Source organism: Mytilus californianus, unplaced genomic scaffold (genome assembly GCF_021869535.1).
Source record: "Mytilus californianus isolate M0D057914Y unplaced genomic scaffold, xbMytCali1.0.p SCAF_7, whole genome shotgun sequence".
NCBI classification, from domain to species: Eukaryota; Metazoa; Mollusca; class Bivalvia; order Mytilida; family Mytilidae; genus Mytilus; species Mytilus californianus.
In genome coordinates, this window is record NW_026262723.1 from 84659556 (window position 1) to 84678108 (window position 18553).

Consider the following 18553-nt stretch of genomic DNA (forward strand, 5'->3'; position numbering starts at 1 on the left):
ACTTAACATTACATTGGACAGTTTTAAAGGGTACTTCCCAACAATTGTAAACCAAGAGTGCACACATTGAAACATCCCGCCTGCTTTTCTGATTATGATTGAATTTATGTTATAAATATTTATGATAAAAGTTAAGCCATAAGTACCACATAAACTAATATTATCAATGACCATGATCAGACGAACCCTACCAGTGGGACGTATATAACATACAATCATTCAATACACCAAATAAAGTTAACTTATTGCTATTAGTATCTGAGAAACAGATCTACATAATCATTGTAAGCACACAAACCTTTCTTTAACCAATGAACTATAAAAACAAGATAAAGGTCAAATAAATCTTGACAGTAAGACATGTACACCATACAATCATTTCATACACCAAATATAATTGACCTATACTGCTTATAATATCTGTATAATATCTGAGAAGCAGATATAATTATGAAAACTTATCTTTAACCAATGAAACATGCAAATGAGGTCAAGGTCAGATCAATGAAAAAATAACATCAATAATAATGATAATTATATATTCTTTATTTCAAGAGGGTATTTAAAACATGGTTAAAACAAATGATCGTCCCTGAGGCCCTCATATACAATACAGACAAAAACAGATATTACTTATTAATAAACAATCATAAAGTTCAATGTATCATTAGTAAAAATATACAAAAATATCATGTGCATATCAAAATAAAACATTCTAAAAAGATTGCTTGCAGATCCTTCTAGAAAAAAGACTATTTGGGGATGATTAAATAACTTTTTTTTGATAATAGTCATTTAAGGACTTTTCATATTCAGAAGTGTAACTCTCTAAAATATGGTGTCTGTTTTGGCTGTGCAGTATGTATAAATTAGACCAAAATTGCTCTTACATCGGACAGCCATTTTTGATAGATATTGATTGGGATGTATAAAAAAAACAGCCACATAGGAATAGGGATATTAAGTATGATGCCCTGTGAAGGGAAGAGTGCCACACTCTTTGCATGTTAAAATAACCCTTGCAACAACTTTGACAGGTCTTTAGGTGACCTAACCTGTTACTCCTATTAAAATACCCATATTTTCCAATGACATACAAAATGCATGCCCTTCATCCTGGGTTACACACTTCAGTAAAGATATTTATTGGATGTGTTAATTAGTTCTTGTGAATATACATGAAAAAATTTGCCCATGACATTAGGATAACAATCAATCTTTGTAGAATTCTTCTAGGAATTTCAATAAAAGTTTATTATGTTCCCTATAAATATATGTACAAGGTACTTTAACTTGGTTTTTAGGGGAAATTTCTTAATTTTAGTTGCCTACCAAGGTTAACAAAAGCATGCATCTTTTATCTTTTGTATTCTATATCAAACAATGTAAAAGTGTGTTAATTAATACAACCTGTTCATTCTTTTACATTTAAAATTAAATTTCAAAAGAAAGGAAAACATTAAATGATCATATTAAAAGAAATAGTTAAAACTAATGCCTCTAACAAAAACATGTACTACAGTCAAACCTATACATAAGAGTCGCCCTCAAGACCAGAGAATACTGGCCTTAGAAGACATGTGACATTTTAAATGAGGTTCAAAATGCATATGCAATACTACAGCAGGATAAAAAGAGCCTGACAAGACAGGTTTTTGCTTAAGAGAGGTGATCTTTATAGCAGGTTTGATTGTTTAAATTTAATAATTAAATTAATCTCAGGTTAGGTCCCTTTAATCATTCATAAAATACTGATAATATTCTATTGAATCAAATTTTGAATGTTTTTAACATTTGTCCTCGGTCAAGATAATTCTCTGAGAATTGTTATACAATGTGTCACTGAAACATTCTAGAGCATAATTGTTACATTTCAATTCCCTTGTCCAACTAGCTTTTCTGTCGTTGACTGTCTTATGCTTTTTAAGAATGGAAGTAAACCTGAAAAATATATCATTAGAATATAGATGATTGTCTATCAGAAATCACAGATATCAAACACCAGGATTATATGTATAAAAAGATGACTGTCATCCAAAATAAAACTGTATGAAGGATAATTTAAAAAAAAACTTAACCACAGACTGAACCTAAATGATGATGCTGCATATGACTCAGCTGTCAACAGAATGAAGGATTTTCTATGTCTAGCTTTTGCAACATAACATGTTGCAGGCTCGACAAAAATACAACCTTGGATTTTTTTTAGACATCTATAACTTTGTCAAACCTTCATGAAATTTTATGAAATCTGGACAGAAGCTTTTTAATGGTATATACATTTTCATCACTAGTAGTTTTTTTCTCACAGCCAAATTAATCAATGAATGATTGGTTTTTCAAGATGAAAAGATATAAAGTTCCCATTGAATTTCCTCCACAGAGAACAATAGCTATTGTATTTATTCAATGGGACAATTCACTTTGCAAAAATTTAAATACCCAAATGAACAGGTATTATTCTGATTTCCTATACAATAAAAGAGTTCAGTATTCACAACAGTTTAAAACACGCACACACACACACAAATCCACCAGCAATGTGTATCTGTCTGTCTGAAGACCATGATAATATTGGGTCGTATCTTCATTTATTTTTGTTGACTAAGGAGATTTTCTTGTGAAGATTATTCATGTTGTTGGGTAGCTGTCTCATTGACATTTACATTAAATTTTCTTTTCGTACATTGTCCTTTGTACTACGAAATGAATACAAAGGTTGTAAGATCGCATATTTATTGAATACTCTTGTTGCCAGTTTCAGATTTTAATTTTTTAACGGATGCCAAATAAATCTTCATGAACAACTGTACTCAAAAGAATTCATCCGAAGCAAATTTTTATCAGCTTTAAGTTGAGCTACAAAAATAACCATATGTAATACTTACTGGTACCACCTGTTCCCTTTTTAGATAAAGACTCAAATTCCTGGTTCCTGGTCTGTCTGTTAGACATTATAACAACATACCTGAAAGATGCAACAGTAGTATAGCATTTTTTTTTTTGGGGGGGGGGGGGGGGGGGGGGGGTGAAAAATGTAAAATTAGTCATCAAACAACAGTAATGAAGAATTTCAGTATCTAAGGTTTTTATTTGACTTTTAAAATTTGTCGTCACCACCTTTCTACATGCACCAGTTGCCTTCCTTCTTTATCTCTTAATTTTGCAGATAAGATAGTAATACATTTATTAAAGCTAATTTAAAGTGCATAACATAGCAACAATAGCTTAAGGAAAGAACTACATACTTTGTCACTACTTGCAAATGATAGCTTCTGAAATCAATCATTGCCTCCAGAACTTGATTGAAACACTGTTTGAGGCTTTCGTCATCTGATTTCAAAACTGAAAATGAAGACAACTTTTCCTTTGTTTTTTGTTTTGACATTTTTGTAAAGTAATATTTTGCATTTATTTTTTACGAGATAATGCTAAAAAAACGACTCAAACAGATTCACTCATTACATTTATATTAACTTCTTTAAATATTTCATTGCCTTCATTTAATAACACATGCCTACAAACTTAAAATTCTTTTATCTTGTATCTATAGTGTGAATGATTAATGGATTCTTGTGCAATGATTTTTTTAAAGATTAAGAATATATATAAAAAGTAAACACATACCGTAAGTTCTAATATTAGATTTTTCAGATATGGTTTCTATAAACTTTTTGTGAGCATTTGGCATGTGGTCCCTCATCTTTAAAAGAAATTTCTGTATACCTTTAATAAAGAAAATTATTGAAAATGTTGACAAACAACTGATTTAATTTCATTATAGATAAGTCAGAGACATTAACATTTTCCTGATAAAATTGTCTGTATACTGAGTGTCTGGCAAGTGAAGCACCTACCTACCACCTTCCAAATAAAAATCCAAAATGTTCACTCTAAGTTCTTTGTAAGTCTGTTCCAGTCAGATAAAAAATGATTTTCTGTATTTAGGAAATCATTATCTTACTTCCACATTATGATGGATGGATACTTGCACAATGGCAAATATCACATAAATATCCAAGGGAGAAAACGTGTAAAAAAAGATATGATTATACCCTGCTTATAAACGTATTTACACTTTTGGTATTTAGCTATATTTTGCCTCCGAATGACCTTAGATCTACTCCGAATCACCTTTTGACGTCAGGCAACAATCACTTTTTGATTGTGACGTCAAATGTTTTGAATTATGATGTCAAAGTTTACGGGAACCTGTGTGATTTTACGTAATGGTGGACAAATTTGCATACAAGTGTAAATACGTCTATACTATACCTTCCCTCTGAGCTGAATCTTATGTGCTAACTCACAAGGTCCACAGGAAGACATGTCACTCAACAAGGACACATTATTCAGACTCCAAGCCAGTCAGTATTTACTCTTACTCCTAAATGTTGGGTGTTTGGGAAGCAGCAAATATCTATTTTGAAGTCTTTTGTTTGATCTTGCTAGGAATCAAACCCGCAATTCCATTTGTGTCATAAATTTATACACCTTATCTTTTTATCATTATGTCTGTCTGTCTGTCTGTCTGTCAAATCAGTTTTCCACACTTTTTTTCTTCGTGCTTGAAGATATTGATTTGATATTTGGTGTATTGTTTTATCATGACAAGTTACAGATCAAGTTTGAAATTTGTTCCGGTCTGATGATTTTGTGCAGAGTTATTGTCCTTGAACTTAGAAAATTCACTCAATTAATCATTTTTCCACACTTTTTTTTGTCATGCTTGAAGATATTGATTTTATGATAGTCATTTAGTTTTATCATGACAAGTTACAGATCAAGTTCGAATTTTGTTTTGGTCTAATGATTTTGTGCAGAGTTATGGTCCTTGGACTTAGAAAATTCACTCAAATAATCAATTTTCCACATTTTTTTCCCCCATGCTTGAAGATATTGACTTGGTTTACACCATGACAAGTTATAGATCAAGTTAGCATTTTGTTCCAGTACAATGAATTTTTAACCGGTAGGGGACTATGTATTGCCAGGCAATACTCACAGAATGCTTGTTTTTTAATCAACTTTTGATGAGTTGTGAGATGGTATTTGGTAAACATCACATACATGTATTAACCCTGCTAAATCCACTATTGGTGAATTTTACATAAAAAAAACCAAAACAGATGTCACATTTCTTACTTGTTTCATGCTGTACACCAAATGCTGCATCTAAGCACTGTAATGTTGAACTCTGTGCTGCACTACCCCCAGACATCTGTAACATATATACTGATTTTCTAACATATTTTAAATGAAGCATTCTACATAAATTTGACAAATATTGACTCAAATGTCTCTCTAATTGTCTTTGATTTTTTATGTATTTGTTTTGCTATGTCATTGATGTATACCCCACATCCCCCTTTGGTCATACCATAGCACAAAATCTTAAATGAAAACCCAGCAAGATAATTATTTCACATGGATTTATATAATAACAGTCATACCCCTTTGGTCATACCATAGCACAAAATCTTAAATGAAAACACAGCAAGACAATTATTTCACATGGATTTATATGATAACAGTATACCCTATTTATGCAACAACTAAATTTAATATTGTATCAGTGAATCTTTTCCAGCATTCTGTCCATTTCGGGATTCACTAGTGAAAACGAGACAAGATTTTATTCAGTTCTTATTTTTTAAATAATATACATAATACTGGGATGAAGAAATATACTAGAACATTTCACATACAAGAAATTCTACACATTTGAATTCAGGTGCATAAAATGCAAAGTGACAATCACTGATCAATAACAGCCCTTGACCTGAGAACATGTTAACAGCATAAATCATTCATTAAAAATATACACAACTGGTCAAGCATCGAATAAAATCTGCTGACATAATAAATTTACTTAATAATATATATTTTAGAAGTTGTAATTGTTCATCAAAGTTAAGAAACCAGTTCACAATACAAGGTTGACAAACCACAGAACAACTAAATCTGTCCCATGGAATACATTCAAAACACAAGCATAAACGTCAATTTCACAAACCCATAATCCTCAAAGTTACTGAATGAATTATGTGACCCACCTCTAACTGTTAATATCATATTAAACAATTACTAACCAAAATAATTTACTCAATGCAGAAATAACAAATAGAAACCTAATTACCTGAATAGGTTCTTCAGATATACCTTCATAAATCAAGCCTTCAGGATATGGTGATCCTTCTCCTCCCCACCTATAAATAGATGGAAAGAACTCTAACCATTAACTTGGCTAATTTTTAAATTAATGAACTGTTAACAAAGAGATATTTCTCGGCTGTTGGCAAAAATTCAGAAAAAGACAATCTGATGGAAAGCAACATTGCTTCTTAATTCAAAGTCGCTGGACCATGATCTAGTGGGCAGGGCCTCGAAATGGTTGATAAACTGAGATGTACAGACAGTAATGTAACTTTAAAGAAAATATTGTTGTCTATTGTAAGTAGTTCCTATCTATCTAACTTAAGCAGAAAACTTACATTGAAAATTGCTAATTAATTCAAAGTCACTGGACCATGTTCTAGGGGGCAGGGCCTCAACATAGTTGACAAACTGATATGTACTGACAGTAATGCTACTTTATACAAAATATCATTGATCTATCACAAGTAGTTCCTATTAAACTGACTTTAAGCAGAAAACTTAACATTGAAAATTGATAATTAATTCAAAGTCACCGGACCATGTATTAGGGGGCAGGGCCTCAAAATAGTCGTCAAACTGATATTTACTGATAGTAATGTAACTTTATACAAAATATCATTGATCTATTATAAGTAGTTCCTATTAAACTGACTTAAGCAGAAAACTTATCTTAAAAATTGCTTATATATTGAAAGTGGCTGGACCATTACCTAGGGGGCAGGGCCTCAAAATAATGTCAAATTGATATGTTCTGATAGTAGTGCAACTTTATATTAAATATCAATGATCTATCAAACTAACTTGAGCAGAAAACTTAACAATTATTGAAGCCAACAGTGTCATCATTGTTGTCACCGGAAAAGCAATCCCTATGTCTGGTTTCTGCGACTTTCGTCACAGGCGAGACAAAAATCTCCATATCTATGTTAGCAGCAACAATGGGTTATAAGTAAATGCATCAGTTTGCATGTAAAATATTGTTTTGATAGTAGTTGTGTGAGCTGGTTGTCATATGATATGGTTAAAGTCTTGTTCAGATCAAGTATTGTAATGGCAACTATACTTAATAACAGCTTTCAATAGAGCTTCCAAGTTACCTTACTCCCCAAAAGTATTAGTTTAAATTAACACACAAGTTTCTTCTATCCATAAAACTAGAAAATTGTACAATGTATAAAAAGTAATGTTAATAAACACCAAAAAACAGCATCCTCAAATAAAACATAGTTATTTACATATTTATTTACAGATCTCAACCTTTAAAAGTCCTAAGTGAATATATTTCTGTAAAAATATTTATACCATGCATGTTCATCAGTGTTTCTTTCATCTGTAAAATTACTTGTCTGATTGATATATTTCTTTCAATACCTTTTTTGCCTCTACACAGTAATCATAGTCATGTTAAGTTTATAGAAAGTGGACATAAGTGAATGAAGCATTAAATGTAGGTCATGGTGACCTTAATCTGCTGAATAATGGAATTTGGAGAAAGTTGTTAGATATTTAAATTTGGGGAACAAAATCTCTAGAAAGTGCCCTTTTTGTAAAATTTACTTACATAAACGGAGCAAAAAATTGTACTGCACTTTAAATTTCATCAAAACATAAATAGTTTTCAACAGTTAATCTCTGAAATCATTTTCAAACATTGTTTTTTCCTCAACAATATTGTTATTTATAAAGAAAATTATTAAAGGGAAAAAAATGACCCTTCACAAATTGAAACTGTTTCAAAAACTTTGTGCATCAAATGATTTTTCACAAAATTTCAAAATTTTAATGCAGTTGAGTACTTTATGTTGAATTTTTATCAAAACCATATTATATGCTTATATACACACAGTAAATAGATACAAATATTAAACTAGACTTACCCAGAAAGAAAAGGACGTAGTGTGTCATAGAAAATTTCTGCAGACACCAATTCTGGATCAATAAAATAACTATATTTAAATATAAAATTATTTCATTAGTAAGGTGAAAAATACTATCACATTTCTAAAGTCTTCTTTGAATACCGGTAGATTAAAATATTTGCTTTATTCTAATTTATTGAATTTGATGATAAGGTTAACCTTTATTTTACAATTTTTCATAGTATAGATGTAAAAGATGTAATGTTTCATATTTCTTGATATTCTTTTTTTGTAAATATTCAATTCAAGGATTTTTTCACTTGTATATGTAGACCATATAAAGTTCTTAGCGAATTTATTTTGGTGAAAAAAAATTCATACCATGCATGTTCTTGAGAGTTTCTTTCATCTGTAAAATTACTTGTTGGATTGATATCAAATTTTGAATTAATGTTTCTGTATCTTCTGTATCTGCAGCTTGAATAGCATCAATTATATACTGAAAAATAAAAAAACAAATGAATCATCATATGTTAAATCTTTATTTATTAGCAGGCAGAGTGGAAAAATAAATAAACAAAAAATATGAAGTAAAATTGACTGAATATTTCATGCAAAATATTCTTACTCCAAGTTAAATGATTGTTGATATTTGTATGTTGCCCTCTAGATGTCTTTTGGTTATTTATATTGTTGGCTTGCTGCTTTATTGACATATACACTACATCTTCTTTTATTTACACATACTTTCAACATACATCTTAATCATATCAAAGAAGCTTAAATTTTGATCAGAGGTAATTACTTCTTGTGATTATGCAGACATTTACATATTCAGGTCAAAGGAGAAGGTATGATAAGGCCCTTAAATTAGAAAATCAAAAAAGTATTATAAATATACCAAACAACATCTGTAAGACATTAGTCTGACGGATATCTGTATTCATAGTTATGAATTTAGCCTTTCATATTTGTATTAACGCTTCAAACTTTTTGAATCTAGTGCAAACCCGCATAAACTGCCAAAATAGCCTCATTTTGAGGTCTTGTCATTGAGCACAGAAAAAGATCACCTTTGTAGCAGGTGCAAAATCAAATTCCATACGAGCTGTTACCATGCAAAACCAATTAGTATCCATTCCTCCAGGAAAAGCATATAAACATCGCAGGTTTCTATTTATAAAATAAAATAAAATAAGTCTGGAAATATAAACCAGACAATAATTGCAACAAGAGTGGTAAGTAAAATTTGATATACAAAACAACTTAATCACAGCAATAAAAGACATCAAAGATCTTAGATGTTCTGTTTGAGAAAAAAGTGCCCTTTGAATGTTTTACAGTTAGACTTGATTACAGTCATACAGATGGATTTTCCATTGGGATTCATGAACCAACCTGAAGTTATAAAGAAAATCAAATTGTGTACATCATTCCTAGTTGATAGTGCCTAAGTTAAGAATTAAATATATAACCTTGACAACTATTTATGTTCAGCAACACCAAATTACCATAAATAAATGGGGAATGTGTCTATGGGACACAGATGATGCCCCCACTTGCATAAAACATTATAAAGGGACATAACTCAAGAACGGTAAAAGCGACGTTACCCCAAATTTGTACCTGATCTGAGTTTTGTAGTAATAAGCATTGTGTATAAGTTTCATAACATTTGGTTGAGGCAAACTAAAGTAAGAGAACGGAAACGAAAAATTCAGCAATTTTTCCATTTGTAAAGGGGCTTAACTCTAGAACGGTAAAAGGGACGCCACCAAATTTCAAATTTGATCTGTGTTTTGTGGTAATAAGCATTGTGCATAAGTTTCAAAACATTTGGTTGAGGCAAACTAAAGTAAGAGAACGGAAATGAAAAATTCAGCAATTTTTCCATTTTGAAGGGACATAAATCTAGAACAGTAAAAGTGACGCCACCAAAATTCAAGATTGATCTGTGTTTTGTGGTAGTAAGCATTGTGTATAAGTTTCATAACATTTGGTTGCGGCAAACAAAAGTTAGAGAATGGAAACGAAAAATTTAGCAATTTTTCCATTTGTAAAGGGACATAACTCTAGAATGGTAAAAATGACGCTACCAAATTTCAAACTTGATCTGTGTTTTGTGGTAATAAGCATTGTGTATAAGTTTCATTAAATTTGGTTGAGGCAAACTAAAGTTAGAGAACGGAAACCAATTTTGGGACGTACGGATGTATGGACATACGTACGGACGGATGGACGTACAGACAGACAAGGGTAAAACTTAATGCCCCTTCCGCAACGGCGGGGGCATAAAAATGGCTTAAGAGAGTCTGAATAAATAAATACCTCACATATATGCAAAATTTTTCTTTTTTTTTTCTTAGAATCTCACAACACAACTGTTTGGGTTAAAGTAAGTTAAAATTATCAAATCATACCACAATAGATTTTCATATTACATGTACCGGCTTTATAAATCCAGAGTATATAATTTTCAACAGGTTACCTATTCTGTAGTAGAACAAACTGGTACTCTGTCTAGTAAGAGCAACTAAAAGAAGTAGAATTAATCTTATAATCGGTGCAATTTGGAGAAAAAAATTATTGTTTTATGTTTTCTTTACATGACAAAATAATTGGAAAATAGTTAGTTTTATCCCTAAATTGCACCAATTGTAAGCAAAGAGTAGGTAACCTGTTGAAAAATTAAATACTCCAGAGTCAAAATTCGGTTATATGAAAGTAGTCTATTACTAAAATAGAACGAAGGTGGGGTTGCAAAATTCTTACAGAATTCCTACTGCATTCATGTACAAATACAGCTGTCAAACTTTGAGCAATTTATATTAACACTGGGAAACATAATCCTCAACTTTATCAAAATCTAACATAAACAGCATCAACATTTGTGCATGATAAAGCAGTCATTAAAAATGATTCAGCCAAATTTTGAAAAAATGATTATTTTCAGAGACTCTCAAACCACCAATTGCTGCTTCATTGGCATGTACCTGGTATCTTTTTTTTTATTTATAGGGTTTCACAGAGTTCAGGGTCAAAAAAAAAATTCTCTACAAATCATTAAGAATGAAAGTCTGAGGGTTTTAATGCAGTTTTATAAGTTTTCCCTTTGTTATTGCACACTTTTTGGGTTTTCAAAAAAAAAATTTCAGTGACAAAAAAGTAATTAAGTATGTGCTTACTCAAGTTCACTTTTACCACTGTTTGCAAATTTAACCAAATAAAACCCTTTGAATAAAAAAAAGATGCAAGGTTCATCTCAATGAGACAGCAACCCAGCAAGACAAGACCCAACAGATATGTGGAGAACAACATACAGACTTCAACAATAGATAAGTGTATATTCCCCAAAAAAAATTTCAAGTCCTAAATACCCATGCATCTAGAAAATGTTATGAATGCATTAAACTGAAGCAATGATTAAATGATCAATGGATTAAAAAGTTATACGTGTAAGAAACAACATTAGTAATTGACATAAGTTTTGTATATGGACAACATTTGTTATCTTGACCTTAATTCTGGACTTTAAGAACAAGTATTATTACAATCCAACAGAGTCAGGGTTCAAAGTTATACACTGAAAATTACTTGTGAATTTGGACCCATTACAAAGTATGTGAATTGAAATTATGATCTAACCTAATCATACAAAGCATCATTATAGTCTTTCAAGATTATGAAAAGTAATATATAATAAACAAACTTGCATATATATCTGGATCAAGGGTTTGTGATGTTTACCCTTTACTTTAGAGGTACAAAAATCATGCAAACGTATCCTCATACATCAACATAATATCAGTGCAAAAGCCTGAAGTTGGACAGTGACAAAGATGTATACATATATCATCAAACATGGTGTTGTGTCATACTTACTATATTTTTTACTTACTCTAATGTCCGTGGTCTGAAAATAAAAATAAAAACTCTTATTTGTTTGATTTCCTCTAAATTTAAGGCATGATGATTTCTTTCAATCTGTTAAATTCAGAAAAAGTTTATATTTATAAATACATATTATATTTTGAGAGAATTTAAAAGCATTAAATGTATAGGTATATTTATGATTCATTATAATGTAATAATTTATAATATTTATCTAGTATTCATATATTTTTCCTATGTTGTTGGTTTTGAGGAAAATAAATGATTCAAAATTTGTATATTAGGATATATATTAAAAAGTATAATTCTGTGTTACATTACCAAGTAGCTCAGCTAATATAGTTTTTTATCCCATCAGCAATCCCTCAGTCATTTTTCATTTCAGCATGCTAACTCAAATACTTTATATCAATGTTGCAACTTTACATGGATATATGATCACATATTATAATGAGAAAAAGATCCCTATAGATTTGGAGGTCATCATGGTAAAAACAAATCAAGTCCCAAGTTACTAAAATAAATTGAATTTGTGCAAAAAATCGGTTTCCAATTCCTAAATCAGTTACTACATCTTTTTATTTTTTTATTTGTGCAGAAAATCAGTTACCAGTTCCTAAATCAGATACTACATCTTCTTATTTTTTTATTTTTAAATGACATGGCGTATTAACAACCAGCTAATGTTACATACCTCTGTGGATCTAAAAGTGTCCAGTTACACAGTACAATATCTGGATGACAAACAACAGGTTTGATACCAATCTTCTCTGATACTTTATACCATGGCACTGCAAGACATTCTGGTAATACCTGGAAAAGGTTATCATATTTTCTGATGAAAATTTAAAATTCAGTTCACAAGATAAATATTTTTTTACTAAAAGGATGATGGTATCAATTATATTTCACTATTCTCTTTGTATTTGTAATACTAGTAGTTTATTTCCCTAAGAGATATATATTTAAAACTAGAATGTTGGACGTTTTCAAGATTATCTAATCAAACTAGATATAGCACCTCTATGTGAAAAATAACCAAATTTTAAAAAACAACTCTGGTGGATAGATGTCTTATTGGCTATCATACCACATCTCCTTACTTTTATTTTAATAGAAAAATGTTGACCAACTTTGTGCTAGACAAGAAGATTATTTTGATTTGCATACATTATCATACTTTCTGTGAAATGGATCTTTAAAGGTAAAACTTACTCTTAGTCACTCGACTATAACATTTAATAGTACCAGTAACCTCAATGTTGTACCAGACCATTGTACTCTACAGAAACCCTTGTGGGGAAATATAATCCCCATTTCATCGATAATTTTCATTTCTTTTCCTATAAAGGCTTTCATGAGGCACTGTAACTGACTGTTTGAAGTTGTTAAGATCATAAAGAACTATATGTTGGGCAATAAGTGATAGAATTTGAAGAAAGACTTCAACATCTCTACATGTGTACATGCAAAACACAAATTATACACCAGGAAACAAAGTGTAAGAGGGTATATAGGATTCAGCCTATTCGTCTGTCCAGACCAACTCCTTATACTTTGTTAGATTCACTTCAAACTCTGTAGAATAAAAGAATTTGATATGCATTACCAAAAAAACGAAACTTTTATTCTGTTTAGTTTATCCAGAATCATACCCTTTCACTTTGGAAATTTCACCCTTTTCAGAACCAACCTTGCTCTCACAACTCCTCCTACATGGTTTATCGCATCTACGTAAAACTTTTGTACATTGTTAGATCTTAATATGTAGAAATGCATGTGGGAAGAATTTTCTGGTCCATTGGCTTTGTTTTTAGTGATGTTCCTTTGAACTTCGAAAATTTGGCAGAAACGTCCTTGTCATTGCAACTCCTCCTATATGGTTTATCATGAAACTAACTGCATTGCTAGATACTAATATGCAGATGTGCATGTGAGTAGGAAGTTCTAGACCATTGAGTTTTTTTAGTAATGTCTGTTGAACTATACACAGAACCATATATATACTTGTCTTATATAACCTGATGACATCATACAAACCTTAGGAACGCCTTTGTCTCCATCCTGCCATATATATCCTGATGATATCATAGATAACTGAAGGTGTGCCAATCTTAACTGTCTGTAGCCTTTCAACTTATTGTGATCCAAAACTGGCATCTAAAACAAAGAAAAGAGTAGATTTGATAACTTTTGAAAATATTTGTTGGGGAAACAGGCCCTTTTGCAACAAAAAACAAGATATGAGTATAACTAGATTGCTAATAGACTGCCCTTATGCAAATCCCATAACAAAATTTCAAAAAACAGAAAAAAGCAATTTTTCCGCAAAAATTTTCATAAGACGAAAATGAAGATTTGATAGTACATGTATCTTAATTTTAAAAAATGTTTTTATGATTGAATTTTTTCCCCAAATATTACAATACTATTGAATCCAATGGACAAATTAACGGACATTTTTTTACATCAGAACAATAAAGCTGAACCTTATCAGTAGTTGCCCTTAGAAATATATAGTTTATATGCTTTAGACATTAAATGCTGACTGCAGGTCGTTGGTGATGTCTGTTAAATTTATTCCCACCTTGTCAAGACTTGATCTTGTCTATAGTTAAAGATTGTATGTTAAATGATGTTGACCTCTTGATCTCTTAAAATTGTGTTAGGTTGCTGTCTCATTGCTATATAGTCACCACATCTCCTTCATTTCAACAGAATATTGCATATGTTTTTCATTCGTTAATCATTTTAATAATCTTTTAACAGTACAATTGTAAATTGTATGCATTATATAAGTAGAAGTTGTGAAGTTCACCATTCATAAACAAAGGGAAACTTGTCTAAATATCTAAATTATTAAAGAATATTCAGGATATCCTGATTCACTATAATTCATCACAAAAAGATTTCTGGTTATCTCAGGTTTGAATTAGGTAAGTATCCATCAAATAATCCAAAAGTTTCTAGATATTACAACTTTCTTCAACTCTGATTGATGTTAGAGATTTATAGGTTTCACAACGAGTGAGAATTGGATATGGCTTTATATCAACTCGATTTATTTAATTTCAATATAATAATAAACGAGCCTTAGGCGAGTTTATTATTACTATTTAAATTAAATAACGAGAGTTGATATTAGGGTGTACTCATTGTCTTGCTACATAACAAAATAAGAAAATTTGCTGTACATACTTAATTTTCTTGGTTATCTCCCCTGATTTAACCAAGTTTAACATTTTGAAAAAATTTGATATGAAAAAAAGACTTTATTATAAGATAAAATCATTTTTATTTTTTGTATAAATGAAAAGTCTCACAATTTGTTTTTCTTCTTCAAATTTAAGTAAAAATCTACAGCAAGGGCACTTAGTAGGTATATTTTTTACAGAGACAAGTTCCTGTGATGTGCAAACCCCTGATCTACCTAAAACCAAAGAAAAATGTTGTTAGAAAATTGAACAAGGAACTGTAAGCAGCATATGAATTGAAAGTAAATTGTACTTGTTTTATAGTTCCACACCTTGTCAACTTCTTCCCTTATCCTTTTCTGTAGTATCAAACTTGTCAGATTTTCTGCTAGATAATTCCATTGTCCAAAATAGTCTGGTAAGGTACACTGAAAGAACAAGCAGGAGATAGAAAAAAAATTATTATAGACCATTTAAATTTAAAGTGTATAATCTTTAGTGCAACCAAATGTAAGAGCAGTTAAGAGATCACAGCAACCTGAAGCTGTGGAATTAACATTTTCTGTATTTACATTGAATTTGACTGAAGCCATTTTCCTCATGTGTGCATTATAAATTCTCCTCTAAATTGATTCTTCTGCCACAGCTTAATTGCATTTCACAAAGCTCTTCAAACTAGTATTTCTAATCATTTGTTTTCAAGAATTAGCATGAAGCCATTCTCTGTCTATAATTGACCTTAAATAATAGTATACATGGATTTCCATGAGAGAAATTATAAATATATGCTAATAAAATTGAAACTGAACTTTATTCTTTTAGTGTCCCAACTGAAGAGCACACCATTTTTAGGACTATTTTTTTTTACATATGAATGTAAATTGATTTTATTTTTGGCATAAAAATAAAATTTGATGAACTTGACCCCTTAAACCTGTTTTTTTTAGTAATCTTATTTGTATTTTTTCATAAAAGGTAATTGATGAATAATATTTCACTGGTGCTTGCTTCATACAATTGGTGATCCAGTTGCTTCAAAGTGCACTGTACTTTTAATTCTTACTTAGCGGTAAATATCAAATAAAGACTGTTACAAAACAAATTTGTATTTCAAAAGGGAGAGTAATTTAAAGATTTACAGAAAATGTTAAATATTCTTAACAATTGGTGTTTTATTAATGGACTTAATGTCAATATTAATAAATCCATCTGTACCTTGAACTGAATGTAATTTTACAACAGGAAGAAATGCAATGGAATGTGTTAGTAATTATCAATACCTGGGAATATTGTTAACAGAATTTTTAGACTATCAATTAATGGCTAAGGCAGTAGCCAAATCAGCCAGTAGAGCATTGGGTTTATTGATTGTAAAAAGTAAAACATATGGTGGTTTCCAACATGATATTTTTTCTAAATTATACAACACTATGGTCTGGTCAGTTATTGATTACGGGTCGTATATTTGGGGTACACGTGATTACTCATGTATTAATTCTGTCTAAAATAGAGCCATAAGATTTTTTATGGGTGTCGGTAAATATACCCCAAATGATGCCATACATGGAGATATATGGGTTGGAAACCACCATCTGTAAAACATAATGGACAAGTGTATTTAGACACTGGACAAGATGTACAAATATGAGTCATGATAGAATAAATTTTAAAGTTTTCAAATGGTCAACGAAGAAAGCTAGAGGTAGAATCAAGAATTGGAACCACAGAGTTATGGAAATGTTTAAAACTCATAATTTTGAAAACTATTGTAACTTTGAAACTAATGTATTAAAAAAGTGTATTATTGTACAAATTGAAACAATAATGTTTGGTAAATATAAAATAGATTGGAGTAATAGAGTATCTACACCGTATGCTCAAGGTAATAAATTAAGAACATATAAGTTATTTAAATATGATTATTGTACTGAACCTTTCTTTTAAAATGTAAATTGCCACCTAAATTTAGAAGTGCTTTTGCAAAATTTATATGTGGAGTTGCTCCCCTTAGAATAGAAACAGGCAAATATGAAAGAAAAGAAATACATGAAAGAACATGTTTTTATTGTTATTATAGTATTGAAGAAGAACTGCATGTTTTATTAAAATGTCCACTATACAAAGATCATAGACGCATATTGTTTTATGAAGCTGCAAATTTTATTGTGGATTTTAACGTTTTATCAGATAATGAAAAGTTGATTTTCTTATTCAATAAATATAAAGTTTTTGAAAGTGTGGCCAGAACCTTCTTAATTTCGGGATTGTGCCGGTATTTTCGCTCGAATTCCAGATTTCAGAGAAAGAATGCTTTATTTTTTTTAGGGAATTCCGGATGACACCCCTACATAGATAGGCAACTTCAACAATGCTTAATAGAGGAAATATTTCTCAATATGTTTTTTCACTGATAACTCTTGATAAATTTTTAAGCATCCAAGCTCAAATTTAATTAATTACTTATTTTCTTGTATATATATTGTACACTGATTAAATGTCTTTTATAATCTCCACCAATAAGGTGTATATATAATAGTAATTATTGTTATACAAATAAAAATAAAAAAATCCTGTTTTAATTTTCGTAAGTTAAATTATCAAGAGTCATGATGTAATTTTTTAGTTATTCATCATCGAGATTCTCATTTGGAACCTTGATAGTTATGGTGATTTCATGATCTTTCCAATTTCAAGTATATATATGACTCTGTTTATACACAGAAATATTCAACTAGATTGCCTGTATGATTGATTTATTGTAGATTGCTTAACATCCAGTGGCAAATGTTTCATGCACAGTTCTGCCAACTTTTAATAATGCAAATGCGTGAGATTTGGCCAAAATCGTAAAGATCAAAGAGAAAAAACAATAGATCAAAGGAAAATGCCACCAAATAAGCATGAAAATGCGCGAGTCTCACGCTACTTGGTAGCCCTGCATGCATATTCAGGAGATGATAATTTTCATGCAAAGTCATAAACTGCAGTCCCAAGCATGAATAAAGAAACTAAGATTTCATTTCAAAAATGTTGGATGGGAATATTTTTTATAGCTCAATCGAAGCCCAACCATGTTATATAAGCTTAAATTCTAGATATACTGAACCTGTCAAAAAAGGCAACTATATCTATATATATATATATGTGTGTATTTGATTCTCAACTAATATTTTAAGCTTTTAAAATAACTTTAGGTAGCAGTTTAGGTATAATTACAAGTGGATCAGGTAGCATAAAACCGAATTCTTCACAAACATAAAAATCTTCCAACTTCATGCTATCTTCATAATAACCTTGCCTTGTAAGTTGTAGTAGTACTTTGTTCTAAATCTACTTTCACTTTCACTTTGCCAAAAAATAATCTGTGAACAAATGAGAGAAAAACACCCATATTATTTCGTAAAAAAGAGAAATTTTTCTTTTGATATTTTTTTTTCTATTTTTAAATGA

At 30.4% G+C, this 18553-nt stretch overlaps 2 protein-coding genes across 2 annotated transcripts in view; both read right to left on the reverse strand.

Moving 5' to 3' along the window:
* The window catches only part of LOC127707717 (RNA polymerase I-specific transcription initiation factor RRN3-like), a 214645-nt gene that overhangs the window by 69194 nt on the left and 126898 nt on the right, over positions 1–18553 (reverse strand). The gene's annotated exons all lie outside the window — the stretch shown is intronic.
* LOC127707726 (indoleamine 2,3-dioxygenase 2-like) lies at positions 526–18437 on the reverse strand. Its single transcript, XM_052212433.1, has 14 exons — positions 18320–18437; positions 15436–15531; positions 13950–14069; positions 12604–12722; positions 11917–11931; positions 9092–9191; positions 8400–8517; positions 8037–8088; positions 6140–6209; positions 5146–5221; positions 3628–3726; positions 3249–3345; positions 2889–2968; positions 526–1941 (listed from the first exon to the last, which is right to left on the reverse strand). The coding sequence occupies exons 1-14, from the start codon at positions 18377–18379 to the stop codon at positions 1874–1876; spliced, it is 1170 nt and encodes a 389-aa protein (XP_052068393.1). The 5' UTR covers positions 18380–18437; the 3' UTR covers positions 526–1873.